This window comes from Mytilus californianus, unplaced genomic scaffold, assembly GCF_021869535.1.
Source record: "Mytilus californianus isolate M0D057914Y unplaced genomic scaffold, xbMytCali1.0.p SCAF_4, whole genome shotgun sequence".
Lineage (NCBI taxonomy): Eukaryota > Metazoa > Mollusca > Bivalvia > Mytilida > Mytilidae > Mytilus > Mytilus californianus.
The window spans coordinates 33,561,086-33,578,768 of NW_026262690.1; the positions used below are offsets into that span (position 1 = coordinate 33,561,086).

The following is a 17,683-nucleotide window of genomic DNA, read 5'->3' on the forward strand; positions in this document are numbered from 1 at the left end:
ATTTAGCGATCCAACTTTTTTAACATGTTTTGTATGGGAATTTAAGAACATATCGCGTCATATCAATTTTTTAATATGTCAGGCAAAGAAAAAGAAGCCAAGACAAAGAAAGAGATGGATGCTAGAATCAGGACCATCATTTCGGATGAGCGGTTCAAGTTATATGAACTATGGTGATATTGGGAGTTGTGAAGGATTTATGAGTTATGGTGGAGTGGGGAGTTCAAGTTGGAGTGGAATAGGAACTCCTCAGGTTGCAACACCTATTATTGACCTTGATGAAATGGGTCATGATGACTTGGATGATGAAGTTTTACTTGGAAGTATCCGAGGAAACATAGTTGGAATCCAATACTATAGGGGTACTGTAAGTCATCACAATATATATATAAACAAGTCTAAATTGAAAACAACGTTCAAACCTATGATTGCGTTGATATATATATACAGTTCGTCTGAAATTTAGCGCAACGAAGGAGAACATCTGTCGTAATGTTGTCACATATTCAGACGTAAATATAAAACATCTAGATAATACTTAATGATCTTTCTTACAAGGGCTTTGAATCATTATGAAAAACAATACTGAACATAATAAATAAAATAAAAATACGTTTAAAAAGTGTTCAACAACACCAAAATAAAAAAAAGGAAAATTTCAAAACAATCCGAAAAGCAAGTCAGTAACCGCTTGATTCTGTCCGTCATTCCGTCTCAAAGAACTAGGGTAAGTTTTGTCAATCATTTCTTGCTTTTTATGTAAAAGAATGATTTAATCTTCAGCTGAATTGTAGTGTATAAGCAATTATTAAATGTCCGTCAAAGATGGGATGTATTATGGTATACCAATATTCGTCTGTCTGTCTGTCAACACTTCGTATGATAACTCAAGTTTGCTTTAACCAATTCTCATATAACTTTAACACAAAATTATAATTGATGGAAGAAAGCTTTCTTTCGATTTTTAATAGTTTTGAATATATATAGGTCACTCCATAGGTGTGGACCTTTGACCCTTAGTTTTAAGGCTATTTTTCACTTCCCAGTATTTCTAAATTGATTTCATCAAAACTTTACATTATTTTGGGGATTGATAATAGGAATCTCCCTCACAATTATTTTTTAATTTTCTGATTGTTGCTCCAGAGTTACGGACCTTAACTTTTACATTTAAGGCAATTTTTCGCAAATCGTGCACTAACTCCAGTATACCTGCATTGATTTCCTCCAAACTTTATATTATAGTGGGGATTCATTAAAGGAAGCTCCCTATTAATATTTTGAATTTCCGGTTTGTCGCTCCAGAGTTATGGGACTCTTACTTGTCAGACTTTACTAAATTTTTCACATATTGTACCATGTGGAACTTGAGTTTGTTTTGATTATTTTGGGGAAACTTAACGTAATTGTTGGAAACTATATTTGGTGTATGGAACGATTGTAAGGTGTACATGTCTGTCTTGCAGGGTTCACTTGACCTTGCCTTCATTTTCATGGTTTATTGGTCAGTGTTTTGTTTTCTTGGTGATGTATGTTTATTGTGTACGACAAGCAATTGGGCAAGTATATTTGGTTTATGGAATGATTTTAAGGTGTACATGTCCACTGGCAGGGTTCATCTGACCATGATCCCATTTCATGGAACATTGATAATGATAAGTTTATGTGATACCTAGAGTAAATCTTGGATCTTAAAGACTTTTAACATTAATTCAATCAGTAAAGCTGGCCCAACATCTCAGTGTGTGCACTCTTGTTACCTCAATACACCCAAGGTCAAGATCACAGTTTCTAGAAATTAAAAAACATTAGGAAATTACCATAAAATGACAGAAAGATCTCTATTTTACACTGTTTTGAAATAGAAAAAAACTTTTAGCATGCTATATATCTTGACATTTATACATGAAAGGACTGAATCCTTATTATCTTTTTGGTAGGACAGCTTTGTCATTCTACCACTAAGCTGTTGCTTTCCAGAAATCAGCTTATGGCAAGGGATATTCAGGGGTTCAAATTAGTGTGGGTCGGAGGTCAGGAACTTGTCTAGAGCATGACATTACCTTTTGTCTGATTGGCTGGGAGTGGGACAGGTGAAAGAAAATGACAGAATATCATTCGTCTAGGAGGCATGTTTCTGCCTTAACACGAACACTGAATTGTATGTCAATGAAACATCAAAGAGGATATTGCAAGGAATAAACTTACAAAGTGACATCAGGTACACTTGAAGTCCAAAGTTGACACATGATCTAATAAATTTGTCAAGGTAAGGACAGCATTGTTTAATTTAAAAGATTATGCACTTTTTGTCGAGCCTTCGACTTTAGTTGAAAAAGCGAGACATAGCGATCCTACATTCCGTCGTCGTCGGCAGCGGCGGCGTCAACAAATATTCACTCTGTGGTTAAAGTTTTTGAAATTTTAATAACTTTCTTAAACTATCCTGGATTTCTACCAAACTTGGACAGAAGCTTGTTTATGATCATAAGATAATATCCAGAAGTAAATTTTGTAAAAAATGAAATTCCATTTTTTCCGTATTTTACTTATAAATGGACTTTGTTTTTCTGCCGGGAAATATTACATTCACTCTGTGGTTAAAGTTTTTAAAATTTTAATAACTTTCTTAAACTATCCTGGGTTTGTACCAAACTTGGACTGAAGCTTGTTTATGATCCTAAGATAGTATCTAGAATAAATTGTGTAAAAAAATAAATCCTTTTTTTCCTTATTTTACTTTTAAATGGACTTAGATTTTCTGCCAGGAAACAACACATTCACTCTGTGGTTAAAGTTTTTAAAATTTTAATAACTTTCTTATACTATTTTGGATTTGTACCAAACTTGGACAGAAGCTTGTTTATGATCAAAAGCTAGTATCTAGAATAAATTGTGTAAAAAAATAAATCCTTTTTTTCCTTATTTTACTTTTAAATGGACTTAGATTTTCTGCCAGGAAACAACATATTCACTCTGTGGTGAACGTTTTTAAAATTTTAATAACTTTCTTATACTATTTTGGATTTGTACCAAACTTGGACAGAAGCTTGTTTATGATCAAATGCTAGTATCTAGAAGGAAATTTTGTTTTCTTCCAGTTAACATTACATTCAGTCTGCAGTTAAAGTTTTTAAACATTTATTAGATTCATAAACTATCCTGGATTTTTACCAAATTTGGACAGAAGCTTCTTACAATCAAAAGATAGTATCAAGAGGAATATTTTTATTGATTTACTTCCATTTTTGTTGAGCCTGCGATTAACAGAAAAAGTAGGCGAGACACTTGGTTCCGCGGAACCCTTACAAATTTTTATTTTGGCAATCGAGTGGGTCAAGTTCATTTTCTTGCAACTTGCCTGAATGGACAAGTAAATAAAAAACAATAATGAAGGGGCCTACCGTCTAGGAGGGGGACTTTTCATTTTTGAATTACAGAAGTCGGGGACTTCCCGTTAATTTAACCGATGCTTTATACAGGGCTGTCGACTTTCTTGAGATGGACTTTTCTCTTGAAAATTCAAATGGACCTAGATCTTTCATTGTTTAAAGCAAATTTAAACCCTGGGGTATTGTGAGCTTACTAACTAAGGTTCTTTACTTGTAAAAGTGTGGTATTATGTTTTATCATGTTTTACTTACTCATTGTATAGATTTATTTTGTTTTGGCTTTTAATATAAAATCTATTCCCTTGTAAGTGAAATAAGGGACCAAAGTGAAATGAGTGTTATTTTTTGGTAGGTAAACAACAATGAGATGGTTGCTTTAGAAAGGGAGGCACACAACAAGTATGACAGGAATGCCATTAAAGTAACTAATGTAGACCGTATACAAGTTGGCCATATCAAAAGAGAACTGGCTAAACCATTGGCAGAAATTATTGATAGGAATCTGGCTAGACCTGAAGGGTATGTAGTTTAGCTGAATTGATAAGTGCTATTTACCTAGTGTTTATGCCACTAGTGGGATTGTGAGCTATTATTCCCTTCACTTGTCCTCTGTTGAAAAACTTTTTAAAAAATCTACTCGACCAATTGGAATAAAACTTTGTCACAATCTAGTGAGACCAATGTATAAAGCAAGTAATCTTTAAAAGCTTTAATAGATGAGAGAGAATGTTTGGTTCAACGCTTTGAGATCTATCTCCTGCTCATTTTGAACAAAACTCGACAAAAGTTATTGCAGTTAAATGACTATTTTTAGCTTACCTGGACTATAGGGACAACTGAGCTTTTCTCTTCAGGCGCGTAGCTACGTTTACGTCAAAACGCCCGGGCGTACACATGAATTCTGGAGAAAAAATATTTTAATCTAAATAAATTAAAAGATCTGGCTAAAAGCACATGAGCCTTGTAGTTCTTTCTCCACTGACTTGTAATTGAAGATAACAGTCGGAAGAAATTTACTTTTTGTTCAAATGGTATCATATTATTTATTTGTTCGTTTTCTGTCAAAATCTGAATCTACTGTGAATGATTCTCCCTTTCCTATAGTTTAAAGCAATTCATCATCTGCTGAGATACGATATGCAGTTTTGTCGAGCCTGCGAGACATTCTGTAATCGGCGTTGGCGTCGTCAATATTTATGTTCAGCCTGTGGTTAAATTTTTTTTAAAACATCAATGAATTTGTAAAACCTTTATGAAATTTTACAGAATATAGGCAGAAACTTTTTTATGGTCAAAAGAGTATCTAGAGCATAATTATGAAAATTTACTTTTAATTTTTCCGCATTTTACTCAAAAGAACATTGTTTTTATTAGTTAACAAGTAGATACTGTTTGTTACGCATCAAATACTTTGTCAAAACTTCATCGAATTTTATGTAAAAATGTTAACACCATCTGTACGATTTTTTTTTGCACCAGATGCGCATTTCGACAATTAATGTCTCATCAGTGATGCTCGAGGCCGAAATATTTGAAAATCCATAAAGTATTATAGCTAATTCCGGACAAAGAATCAGAGCTTTTCATGGGGGAGATATATTCCTTTATTTTTAAATGATTTCAAAACTTTTACAACAATCAGCAAATTTCTGTCTAAAAAATATTTTTTTTTTTTTTTTTCATTTTTCAGTATCTTACCATTTTTTGGGGCAATTAGCAGACGGTTTTGAATTAGATATTTTTCACCTGCTACATTTGTAAACTTTCATAGATTGTTATGAAACTTGGACAGAAGCTTATCTTCCAAGATCAAGAAAAACATTTAAAGAAAAGTTTGATTTCTTTTAAATCATGTATTTGACTGATAAATGGATTCACTTTTTATAGTTTAACCGACAGCAGCAATCCCAAGCAAAACACAGGATTCCACAGAACCCTTTGAGTATGTTTATATCACACATGACCATCTATGAAGATTTATTATTGTATGTACTTGTCCATTAACGAAATTTGCGCTTAAAATGGGAGAAAACTAGATTAAGTCATAATAATCAAAAGAACAACACCATTGAAAATGAAGACTTGCTTTTTTTATATTTCGAAAGGTTTGGATCTTTGGTCGATTGATTGTTTTACCCCACATCTCCTTTTAAACATATTTCATAGTAACAACTATTGGTCATTAGATTCCAAATCAACACACTGAATAAATTATACATGAAAAAATCAAGAAATTAGACTTGAAAGTACTAGTATGTTGCTATTGATGAGTTTTAATGACAGAAATAGTATCTCTCTCTTAATAAATCGTTAGCTTCCGTCGGACCCCTGCTGGGAGTTCCCTTGCCTTGTGCCCGCTGGGGACCCTCAAACCCCTCGCCGAGGTTCGGGCGTACACTTAAAAATGGCTTAGCTACGCCACTGCTCTTCACTTGGCGTCCTTCGTCGTCTGATTACTTTTATATAAATCTTCTCTGAAACTACTGGGCCAAATTTAATCAAACTTGGCCACAATCATAATCAGGGTATTTAGTTTAAAAAATGTGTCTATGGCTAAAAATAGAACATAAATATTATTTTGAAAACAGCTATAAATAGAGAGAATCTGACAGGGGCAGGAATTTTCAGCATGTTGATCTTTTGTCCATTTCCGACAAAACTGTCAGACTACTTCTAATAGGAGTTGTTTCCTTAAATTATTGGATTTCTTGCTCTTTAATGACGAATTTTACCAATTTTTTGGCGTTGTTGCCTATTATATTCGAAACTATAAAAGATAGATAGAAACTTAAATAACAAACAAAAAAATGATCATCAAGAGAAGATCTACAAACAAGTCAAATTTTTTCTGAAACATTAGACCCTTAAATGACAAATTCTTTTTTACCCTTTGTGTTTTGGGCTAAAACTAAAAAAGATAGCGAGAAACTATAACCAGAAAAAATTATCAGCAATTATAAAATATCATCAAGGAAGAGATTTTTGTCATGAATTTTATTCTAGTCTACAATGTTTGAGAGTGTCAATTGTTGAAGATGCACATAGACATAGATGAGCGACACAGGATCTTTAGAGCCTCTATAAGGAGCCTCTAAGTTTACATATTTGGTCTTTATATTCTAAACTAAGAGATACAGAGCTGTTTACTTGAACAGATTTTCCATATTTCATACTGAATTAGCAGATTAAATATGCATAAGGGATGGTTACTGTAAAAAATCTTAAGGTTTATTGCCAATCTGGAAAAAAATGGTTTTTTTGTTTTGCGATATCAGTCTCAAATTTAATTCTTCAGGGTTAAAGGACACTAATATTTTTGAAATTAAACTAACTTTAAGCATTTTACTGACGAAGGCTTAACATCCAATGTCAGGAATGTCTTCAGGCCAAGCAAGACGAGGGCTCAGCATCTGGTTTCGAGAATGTCTTTGGGCCAAGCAGACACTCTTGATAAAGACAATGGAAATAAATTTATAGCTTTGAAACATGATCGAAAAGACAACATGTAAAACAAAAAGAGACCAAATACATGCAGTAGTTCAAAGGATCTTATCTTTCTTTAAGGCAATGTTTAACATCTTCAAAAAGGGGGAGAGCACATGATCAAGTGCAGGAAAAAATTATTGCTTTCAGTTTTGTTGTGTTGAAGTATTGTTTCAACAGGAGTTACAGATGTAATGATACTTTAATTAATGTCTTCAGTATCTGCAAAAAATCACTCAAACATTTGTCAGAATGTAGGAAATGGTTTTAAATTTGAGCTTAATTTTTAGAGGTCGGGGTATACTCCCATTGCAGGTTCATGTATCTTTGCCATGCTCACTACTAATGATTTAATGTTGCGTAATTCCACCAGGTGAGCAATTCAGTCTTTTGGGGAGCTCTAGTTTCAGATCTCAACACTTGCTCATTTTTATCATCAATCAATTGACTAACAAAAGGTACACAAAAGAACATACCGGTACATACAATTAAGATCAGGACAAGAAAAGGACTTAATTCTTAAATAACTATATAATTAATAATAAACAATATCATACCATATCAACAATGCTTCCAGGTACTGAAACTAGTTCTAATTTGTTGATATGGAATGATGCTGTTCTAAACTCTAATAACACTAGTTGTACTTGTAAATCTTTCTTACAGCCACACATTACACAGTATAGGAAGACGTTATCTTGTGCAATGACCTGAACAAACTACAGAATTTCAATGCTGAAAACAAAAGAACATTTAGTGTTGCTTCAAACTATAGATATTATATAATAACATGGTTACATTCTCCCCCTCATTGACTACTGCTGTATTGTTTTTGGAGAATGTAAAAATAAAGGGTTCACTACAAAATAGAGCAATGTTAACTTTAGATGCAGATCCTTTATCCCAATCTGCCCCCTCATTTGGATGGACGACAGTTAAAATTAGCATCAAATTACACACTCACTACTACTATATAATTGTATGTGGAATGAAGCACCACTAACTGTACCTTAGACTCAAAAATTTAAACTTAAACTATATATTAATCCTAACTCTCTCTTCTCATTTCTTATTCAAATTATTGATACTGGATTACTAGAAATAGATTTGAAGAAAATATCTGATGAATTACAAAATATTGAAAAAGGTGGATAGGAGAGAAGGTAAATATCCTAAAATGTCTGTCAACTTTTTCAGGGTTGTCCCTTTTGGAGCAACAAATGCGTATTCAATGCCCATAGATATATCATTATGGGGCAGACAAGAGAACCAGGAAACAGTAATGACCAAATTGAGATTACATGGGTTTACAGGTTATACTCCTACATACCAGGAGTCAATACCATCTGCATCTTCCAGTATGGGATATCTTGCTCCTAAAAGGACTTTCTTGTCACCTGCTGAAGTAAGCACTGCGTTAGAAGTGGTGAAAACAAATTTATTAAAAAAGAATACATCAGCCAAAACTTAAGAATAAATAAGATATCTGGCAAAGGGAATTACTAATTTAGGGAGATATTATTTTCCATAGATTTTACATATCCTTTTTTCTCTTGTTATGTTTTACATTATTTTAACTCTAATTCCGATTCTGTTTTGATCTGGATTTTGAATACATTTTATTGCACTTTGGTCTGTTTGTCTACTAAACAAATTTTGTGTGGTCAGTTTGGCAAAATATTACCAGTTAGCATATACAGTTTGATCAATTAAGAATTTCTGCCTTAATGGAGCATGAACTGTCAAATTCATGTTCACTGATTTGACTCAATTCTCATATTTATATTCTTCCAGATAGCTCCTTTGTTTTCCTTTTCAATGTTGACATTATAACTGAATATGCGACACACATATGTAACCTATCTCAATCTAAGAGTTAAACTGACGGTCACATGAATACATATCAAGATTAGGTTGAATTATTGACTTGCAAGTCAATAATATACATTGATGATTTTGAGCTTATTTTGGCAAAATTGAACCAAACTGACTGCTAATTACGAAATGTTATTTTACAATTCCACTTTTATGAATGTTTTAACCAACAACAAAAACTTTTGTAATTTTTTGTCGAAATCGTAGCTTTATATTTCAATGCATTGGTTTCCTTGTTTTTTTCTCTGACTATAACCAGACTATAAAATCATTATTATCTGATTTTCAATTAAGCATGCAGCATTTATGAGAAAGCAATAACCCTTATTTTCAAACATATGTCTGTCATTTTCATGGACAAAATGGATCCGTCCATAAGGGCAGTTAGTTGATGTTACATAAGGTGACCAAACAATTGGAGATTTCCTGTCTTATCCAAGGTTGCATGACAACTGTTCTTCCTTTAATAATGAGTGGTGATGACAAAAAGAACCGATATCACAGAACCCAATACGACAGGTATACAGTCTTTCCGTTGAGACCACTCTGTTTTGTCTCTAACTGTTTGAAAAAGCTGATATTTTTTTTTTCTAAAACAGAACTTAAGTCTTGCACACAATAGTGGCAAAAAAACCCAGAACCAGTGTAATAAAATTGAAAGACAGAGTAAAGCAATGCATATTTGTGTTTTATAATAATAATAAAAAAACAGTCCAACTAAAATTTTACACAGTAAAAATCTGTTCCAATAGCAAATTAAAAAACCCTGGCCAAAGGTAGTCTTGTTTTGTATTGTAACATGCTCTTGGATTTGATGCTTTCATACATTTTTCATTTGTGTGTATATGACTTCCATGTCTTCCAATACTTTTGGTCTAGAAGAGTATCTGAATAGTGGCATTATTTCAGAAATACATGTCATGTGAAGTGAGTGTTGTATGGTTCAATCCCAAATAAAGATGTGATAGTTAGCCTTCACAGGGGTTGATATAAAACTATGAAATCAATATAATAAATAACATTAATAAAACTTTTGTCTAGAATGGGATGACAATATTTTATGGAGTTAATGATACTGAACAATTTCCCAAGAGTGACTGTTTAGTTGAAAAAGATTTCCAATTTGAAGTAAAATGTCATTTCCCAAAATAACTTGAAAAATCCATGTTTATATATTATTTTATTTTAGACAACATTTGAATTGTTTCAGGTAAAGAATGAATTGGACAGGTTGTTTGAAAATCTATGTGAAGGTGACAAAACTAATACTTCTGATCCAGCAAAGGTATTTTTAGATAAAACTTTTTTTAGGAATCCAAGTGGTGTTCTTAAAGTGCATTCATGACTGTGACATCATGAGGGCTATTCCATTTAAATGTATAGGGGAGGGTAGGACATTTTTGTAGGAAGGGACTTTCAAAATATCCCTACAACCAAGAACCATTTTTTAGATAATTTTGCATAATGGTAATAGATGCATACTGAAAAAAGACCAATGACCCACATTCAATAATTAAACTTCCCTTCCTACCCTCCCACACACATTTTAATGGAATAGCCCTGAATAACTTTTAGTAGAAGTTTGATACAGTTATTCTTATTTTCTAAATCTCTTTCTATTGAAATTTGATAATGCAAGCTAAGGCATGAAAATATTTGCATGATACAGATATTGACTGTTTAAAATGTTGACCAATGAAATCCTTGTATTATATCAAATGCAGACTGATACAGTCGACTCCACTTAATCCCATACTGCTTAATTGCATAATTTTATCATGCACAAAACTATTTCTGATTTATCCAATGTTAGAAAATCCTGTTCTTTGCAAAGCCTGACAATTGGCCTTTCAGTTAATTGCATAGAAAAATCACCATCTAGATATGCTTTATAAGTTAAAATCTGACGGTTTCGTACTTCCATGCATTTTTATTTCATATTCATATCTAGTTTTTGTCGAGCCTGTGACTTCTGTCGCAAAAAGCTCGACATTGGAATATGATCCAGCAGCGGCGTTAGCATACTTCTTAAAAGCTTAATATTTTGGAAGGTAGAAGACCTGGATCCTTCATACTTTGTATATAGATGCCTTATGTTATGAAGTTTCCGACTGTCATATGTCCATTGTCCTTAACCTCATTTTCATGGTTCAGTGACTACTTTTTTAGTATTCTCTTATTATGAGTAATAGGATAACTATATTTGGTATGTGCGTACCATGCAAGGTCCTCATGCCTGTCAGACAGTTTTCACTTGACCTCGACCTCATTTCATGGATCAGTGAACAAGGTTAAGTTTTCGTGGTCAAGTCCATATCTCAGATACTATAAGCAATAGGTCTAATATATTTGGTGTATGGAATGATTGTAAGGTGTACATGTCCAACTGGCAGGTGTTGTGACCTTGACCTCATTTTCATGGTTCAGTGGATTAAGTTGAGTTTTTGTCTCGCCTTGACGGAGTCGAAAAGCTAGACATAGGTATGCTGTTTCCGGCGACGGCGTCAACAATGTATTAGTTTGTGATAAGGTCTAGTTCATGGTGAACCACTAGTGGTAAGTCAATGATATTTGGTATGCAGTTGTATTAGCATTGGCACATCTCATTAGCATGGAGATTATTTGGCCCCGCTCCCTCAGTCAAGGTCTATTGACTTTGAAACTTTTCATAGTTTACATGTATTAGTTTGTGATTAGGTCAATTTATGGGGAACCACTAGTGGTAGGTCAATGATATTTGGTATGCAGTTGTATAAGCATTGGCATATCTCATTTCCATGGAGATTATTTGGCTCTGCCCCCTTAGTCATGGTCTATAGACTTTGAAAATTTTGCTAAGTTAACATGCATTAGTTTGTGATTAGGTCAGTTCAAGGGGAACCATTAGTGGTAGGCCAATGTTAATTGGTGTTCAGTTGTATAAGCATTAGTACATCTCATTTCCATGGAGAATATTTGGCCCCGCCCCCTCAGTCATGGTCTATCTACTTTGAAACTTTTGCTTAGTTTACATGTATTAGTTTGTGATTAGATCAGTTTAAGATGAACTGCTAATGTTAAGTCAATGATATTTGGTATGCAAATTTTTTGGCATTTGCAAGTATCGTTTCCATGGAGATTATACAGCCCCACCCCTGATCATGGTTCGTTGACTTTGAAACTTTTACATAGTTTACAAGTTAATGTTTGTGTTTAGGTTTGTTTAAAGGGAACGACTTATGAAAAGTCAATGGTATTTGGTATGCAGTTGTATTAGCATTGGCACATCTCATTTCATGGAGATTGTTTAGCCATGTACCTTGAGTCATGGTTCATCGACTTTGAATATTTGCATAACTTACATGTTAAAGTATTGTTATTTTAATTTCAACATTTGCATTATCAAAATTACAAAAAGGCGAGACATATCTCTGTGATAACAGTTTATTGTGTTTTGGTCTGTTTTTCTTATACTGTATGCAATAGGTCAACTATATTTGGTGTACGAAAATATTTTACAATTTCCATGTCAGTCTGGCATGTTTCATTTGACCTTGACCTCATTTTTACAGTTCATTGCTCAATGTTTAGTTTTTGTTTTTTTATCTGATTTTCTTATACTATAAGCAATAGGTCAACGATATTTGGTGTATGGAATGAATGTTAGGTGTATATGTCTGTCTGGCAATTGTCATCTGACCATGACCTCATTTTCATGTTTCATTGGTCAATCTTAAGTTTTCCTGGTTAAGTTTGTTTCTTAGAAACTATATGCAATAGGTCAACTATATTTAAAGCATGTAATGATTATAAGGTGTACATGTCTGTCTGGCGGGGTTCATCTGACCTTGACCTCATTTTCATGGTTCATTGATCAATGTTAAATTTTCATGGTTTAGTTTGTTTCTTAGATACTTTGTGCAATAGGTCAATTATATTTAAAGCATATTTGGTGTATGGAATGATTGTAAGGTGTACATGTATTTCTAGTTTGGTTTATCTGACTTTGACCTCATTTTCTTGGATCATGTTAAGTTTTTGTGGTAGTAAAGCTTTATATTTAGGACTATCAACCTAAAATCAATGGTAAGTAAAGAATGCGAGACATTTCAGCATGTGCACTCTTGTTATTCTTTATTCACATGTATTGTTTTAATAAAGTTTGAAATAGTTTTTTTCATGTTTATATGAAGCACTGTTGATTTATTATCCCTCAGTGTGTAACACTGTGCAAGTAGTAAATACTGCATGTCAAAGGTATAGAAGTTGACTTTTATTATCAAAAAGATAAAAATCTAGTATTGAAAAATTTTCTTAACGAAAGAAGAATGATGTTTCATTTTACATAGGAGTCACATGAAACATATTTATTTAAAAAGATCAATAAGCCTTAACAGGTAGCATTATACACTGTCATGACTAAAGCTGTTAACGTAATAACTTAATTTGCAACCATTGAAATTACTATTTTAGCTTGAATTATGACACTTGCATATTTAGGTTTCTACAAATAACTGTATTTGTATAAATTTGTATATTAATTTATTTATTTTAATTAATGCAAGTACTTTATTTCTTTAGGCAATAGGAACTTCTATGTATACCCATCAAAAACAAGCATTATCATGGATGATAGAGAGGGAAAAGGGATCACACCTTCCACCTTTTTGGGAAGAGAAAAATGGGAGATATTTTAATTCAGTTACAATATTCACAACAAATCAAAAACCAAAAAGTGTCAGAGGAGGTAATTAATTTACTAAATAAGAAAGTTTGACAAACATGTATTACTTTTTTATAAGATACGTACAGATAAGAATGTGACCGTAACAGTTGATTGAAATTTCTTAATATGTTTATAGAAATAAGGAGATATGGAATGATTGCCAGTGAGACGAACTATCCATCAAATGACAAGGATGTAATCGCTGACAGGTTGCTGGTTGGCCTTCACTAATGAGCAAAACCCATTCCGTATAGTAAGCTATAAAAAACTAAAGAAAAACAAAATGTGAAACAATTCAAGAAAAAAATAGTGCCTGATTTAAGCATATGAACAAAGTGTAGTAGTCAGATTGGAATCATGTTTAAACTACCAAACATAACTGGTTATTCATTCAGATTTGGTTTTTCATACCGCTGCATGTGTTTTGTTTAAGCTAATTTAACAGTATTTTACTAAAAGGACGGCAGTTTTTTTTACTTTCAAAGTTGTATTCTATATCATATCTATTAAGTATGAATTTGCAGCTCGCTCTCACTGTATTTGTTTGCGATTTACACACTTTCTATTTCCAGTTAATGACAAGCACAACTTTACCAATTGCTTTTTGGTGATTTTGGCTTATATTAACACTCGTGAAGTGATCAAAAAATCATTTACCAGTATTTTCAACTTCTACTTGATGATGAAAAACTAGGTACAAGCAACGATCATAAACGATTTGAAATTACTAAAGTTTCACTAGACATTTTCAACAAGTGAAAAAGAATTTTTATCTTGAATTCCTGTGGCCAAAAAGGTGTGCAGACCAAGGCAAAGATCCGGAAATTTTTTCACACAAATTTGGTTATTTATTTTGAGTTGACTTGAAAGTTGGGGTCCTTTTTTCAAGCTGTCGAATTCAAAATCAACTAGCTCCACAGCTCATTGAAGTTGTACATGACAGTTTCACTGCATTTACTTAATGAAATTCCTTACTGTATATCTAAAATTGTTTCAAAATTGATTTATTGAATGTAACAGTTTAAAATTGAAATGATTTTTAATGACTTAAAACTGAAAATATCTTAGAATTAAACACACTACTTTTCATTTTGGTAAACCATATAAGAACCAGAATTTTGAAATTATTCATAATTTACAAACTTGATAAGATTTCATTGATAATAATAAAGAGAAAATAAAGAAAGAAAAGTAATGTATGATTATAATTTCAGGTATCCTAGCAGATGATATGGGCCTTGGGAAAACTTTAGAAATGATTGCTCTTATAGTGACAAACTTCAAAGATAACAAACCCTTAGCAGTACCAGTGTTTGGTCAAATCAGAAAATCCAAACAACTAAGTATTCTTAAAAAACAGCAGGTATTGTATTCCAAGAATGGTAGTCTCAATTGCATCATAAAAAATGAGACTTGGTTATCTCTTTGTAGTGCAGATGTTTTAAGTTGTTGTATTTTAGACATTTTATATTTTCACCAAGGTTAACCAAGAAATGTATATTGAGGTTATTATATTGAGAACTTATCTGACAGTAACTGTCATCTGACCCTGATTTCATGTTCATTCTTCAATAGCAAAGTGATGTTAATGTTAAATTTTCAGAATAAGGTATGTTCCTGAGTAACTTCATATAAAAAACTGGAATGTCATTTCTTTTGTTACAATTCATAAGATCTTGTCCTTATTTGTCCTCGGCTTTAGTAATGAGGTCAAGTTGTTCCTCAGTTCCTATGATTAATAGGTCATAAATATGTTTGTCTATCTAAAAAAGTCTACCCTTTTCCCGAGTTTTTGGCAATTATCTTGAAAACTGTAAATTATATAAAAGATAGAGAGAAGATGAAAGCAGTGAAAATAATCAGCAAAGTAAGTCAACATAACCGAAATAGTCAATCTCAAAGGAGTTATTGCCCTTGAATTACAAATTTTGCATTTTTGGCTATTGTCTTTAAACTATGGTAGACAGCAAGAGAAACTGGTAAGAGCAAAAATGATCAGCACGAAAAGATTAACAAGTAAGGTATGTTCAGCAAAATTGTCAATCAACTCCTTATAGAGTTATTTCCTTAACTTAATGATGAATTTTATCCCTGTTTGGCTATTCCAAATTGTAAACATAACAAATGTTCAGCAAGATATGATTCACAAATAAATTAAATAAAGGAAAATATCAAACAATGACTTTTTTAGGAGTTATTGCCTTTAAGTGAGGATTTTTACCCTTATTTGCATTTTATGTATTTATCTTGAAATCTATAATACATTCGTTAGCACCAGAAATGACGAGCAAGACAAGATCCTCAAATAAGTAAACATGATTGAAATTGTCAATCGGCTCCTTGTAGGAGTTATTACCCTTAAATGACAATTGTTACCCATTTTTTTGCATTTTTGTAAAAATTTATTAGGTTGAGAGACAACAGCAAAAATTACCATCTAGATTAAGATCTGCAAATAAGCAAACTTAATTGGTTGCAATAAAGGGGAAATTATTGATCAAAATGGTATATTTTTGCAATGTGTGCAATTCAGGCTCTTGGGAGCCTCTAGTTTGAAATTTATACCTATAAATCTCAATCTGATTTTTGGTACATTTTGGTGTATAATGAAAAAATTACAGATGGAGTTGGTCATTTGTTCTTGTTGGATGACTGCTAGCGAAGGCATTCCTGTAGTACTGACACATCTAGTTGTCTTGTAAAAATTGCTTCTTAAATGAGTATCTGGAAAATATGCTGACCAGTCTTTAAAATAACTGTTATGTTAATGAATAACAAACAGTATTTGTACTGACTGGTCAAGTGAAAAACATCTCAAATTTATTTAAGGAGCTGCAATAATTATTAAAACTAGGCATGATTTATTTTTCAGATGATGCAAGATGTTAAAAAAGGTATTCAACCTTTCAAGAAATTGAAATTGAATTTTACTAGTGAATCTTCAAATTCACCATTTAAAAATGGGCATATTAACAAAACTGTATCTAGAAAAAAAGTGCTAGGATTAAGTTTGGATTCCAACCTTCCAGAGGATGAAGAAAGCACTGATACTAATTCTGAAGAAGAATACGATCTAGAGGAAGGTATGTAGATTAAATAAAACCATGGAGGCTGGCTCAATTAAAATAGGGGTAATCAATACTTACAATCAGATAATGCTTCTGTTGAACTTTTGTCATTTTATATCTTAAAAATCACTTATAAAAGATATATTTATACAAATAAGCTCATCATAGATACCAACATTGCCTGAACATCTCCATGTTGGTTGATCAGATTAGTTGAAATCTGATATACTGTAAATACAGAAATTTTGTGTGCATTTATTATTGCGATTGTTAAACAATTGACATAAATGGTGGATAATTATTGTGGTTGTCAAACAATTGACATAAATGGTTAATAATTATTGTGGTTGTTAAACAATTGACATTAATGTTGTGATTTCAAGAAATAATGCTTTAAAATTTAGAATGTGAGTTTGCGAAAACTATTCGTGTGTAAATTCTCTGCTGAGTTGTTACATTTCAGACTTACATTTTTGTATTTGATAAAATGAATTAGAATTGACCAGAAAAATTCTTACTTCTGACTGTAGGGATATAATGATTTGAATCATCTATTATTTCTCTATATGGAAATGTTTTTTTCAACTTTATTAGTTTGCTACATTCAATACTTTAGCTCAGGTCACTGTTATTATATGTAAAGCTTACAAGTCTTATTTACTCAGTAACATGTGAGGGAGATGCTGCTTGTATGTTAAAGAAAGAGGATCCAGACTTTAAACCAGATATTCAGGACACTAAAGAAAATTCATCACCATGTCAAAATTCCAGACGACCAAGAAGGTTTGTATGTTAAATATTCGAGCAATTGAAATGTTTTTTTTATTAAAATTATTGATCTAAAAACATAGGAAAGGTTTATTTTTAATTTGAAAGAAGATTTATCAAGGTTCTGCTTACAATACATTTTGGCTTGAATAGTGAAAAAAAAATCTGGAAAGCCTCCAAAAAAATTAGGAATTGTTTGATTAGCAGAACTAGAAGTTGCCGGATAAAATATTTATTTGCTATCCAAAGGCCAGTAGAACCAGCCTTTGGCTAGTTGACACTCTTATCAGGTACATTTAGTCTGTTTGGCTATTTCAAATTTCTAAAGGTCAGTTAAGTTTTAAAGATGTTGTATACAAGTCTTTCTTATTTTTTTGTCTGTATTGAATCAT

At 32.3% G+C, this 17,683-nt stretch overlaps 1 protein-coding gene across 1 annotated transcript in view; it reads left to right on the plus strand.

Annotated features, from left to right (window-relative positions):
• LOC127737926 (helicase-like transcription factor) overlaps positions 1–17,683 on the plus strand; it is a 70,562-nt gene that overhangs the window by 21,684 nt on the left and 31,195 nt on the right. The window contains exons 3-10 of the mRNA XM_052248880.1: positions 83–367; positions 3,745–3,911; positions 8,073–8,280; positions 9,961–10,035; positions 13,311–13,476; positions 14,670–14,818; positions 16,328–16,538; positions 17,189–17,306. Of these exons, the coding sequence (XP_052104840.1) occupies positions 83–367; positions 3,745–3,911; positions 8,073–8,280; positions 9,961–10,035; positions 13,311–13,476; positions 14,670–14,818; positions 16,328–16,538; positions 17,189–17,306 (1,379 nt within the window). The remainder of the gene's footprint in view (positions 1–82; positions 368–3,744; positions 3,912–8,072; positions 8,281–9,960; positions 10,036–13,310; positions 13,477–14,669; positions 14,819–16,327; positions 16,539–17,188; positions 17,307–17,683) is intronic.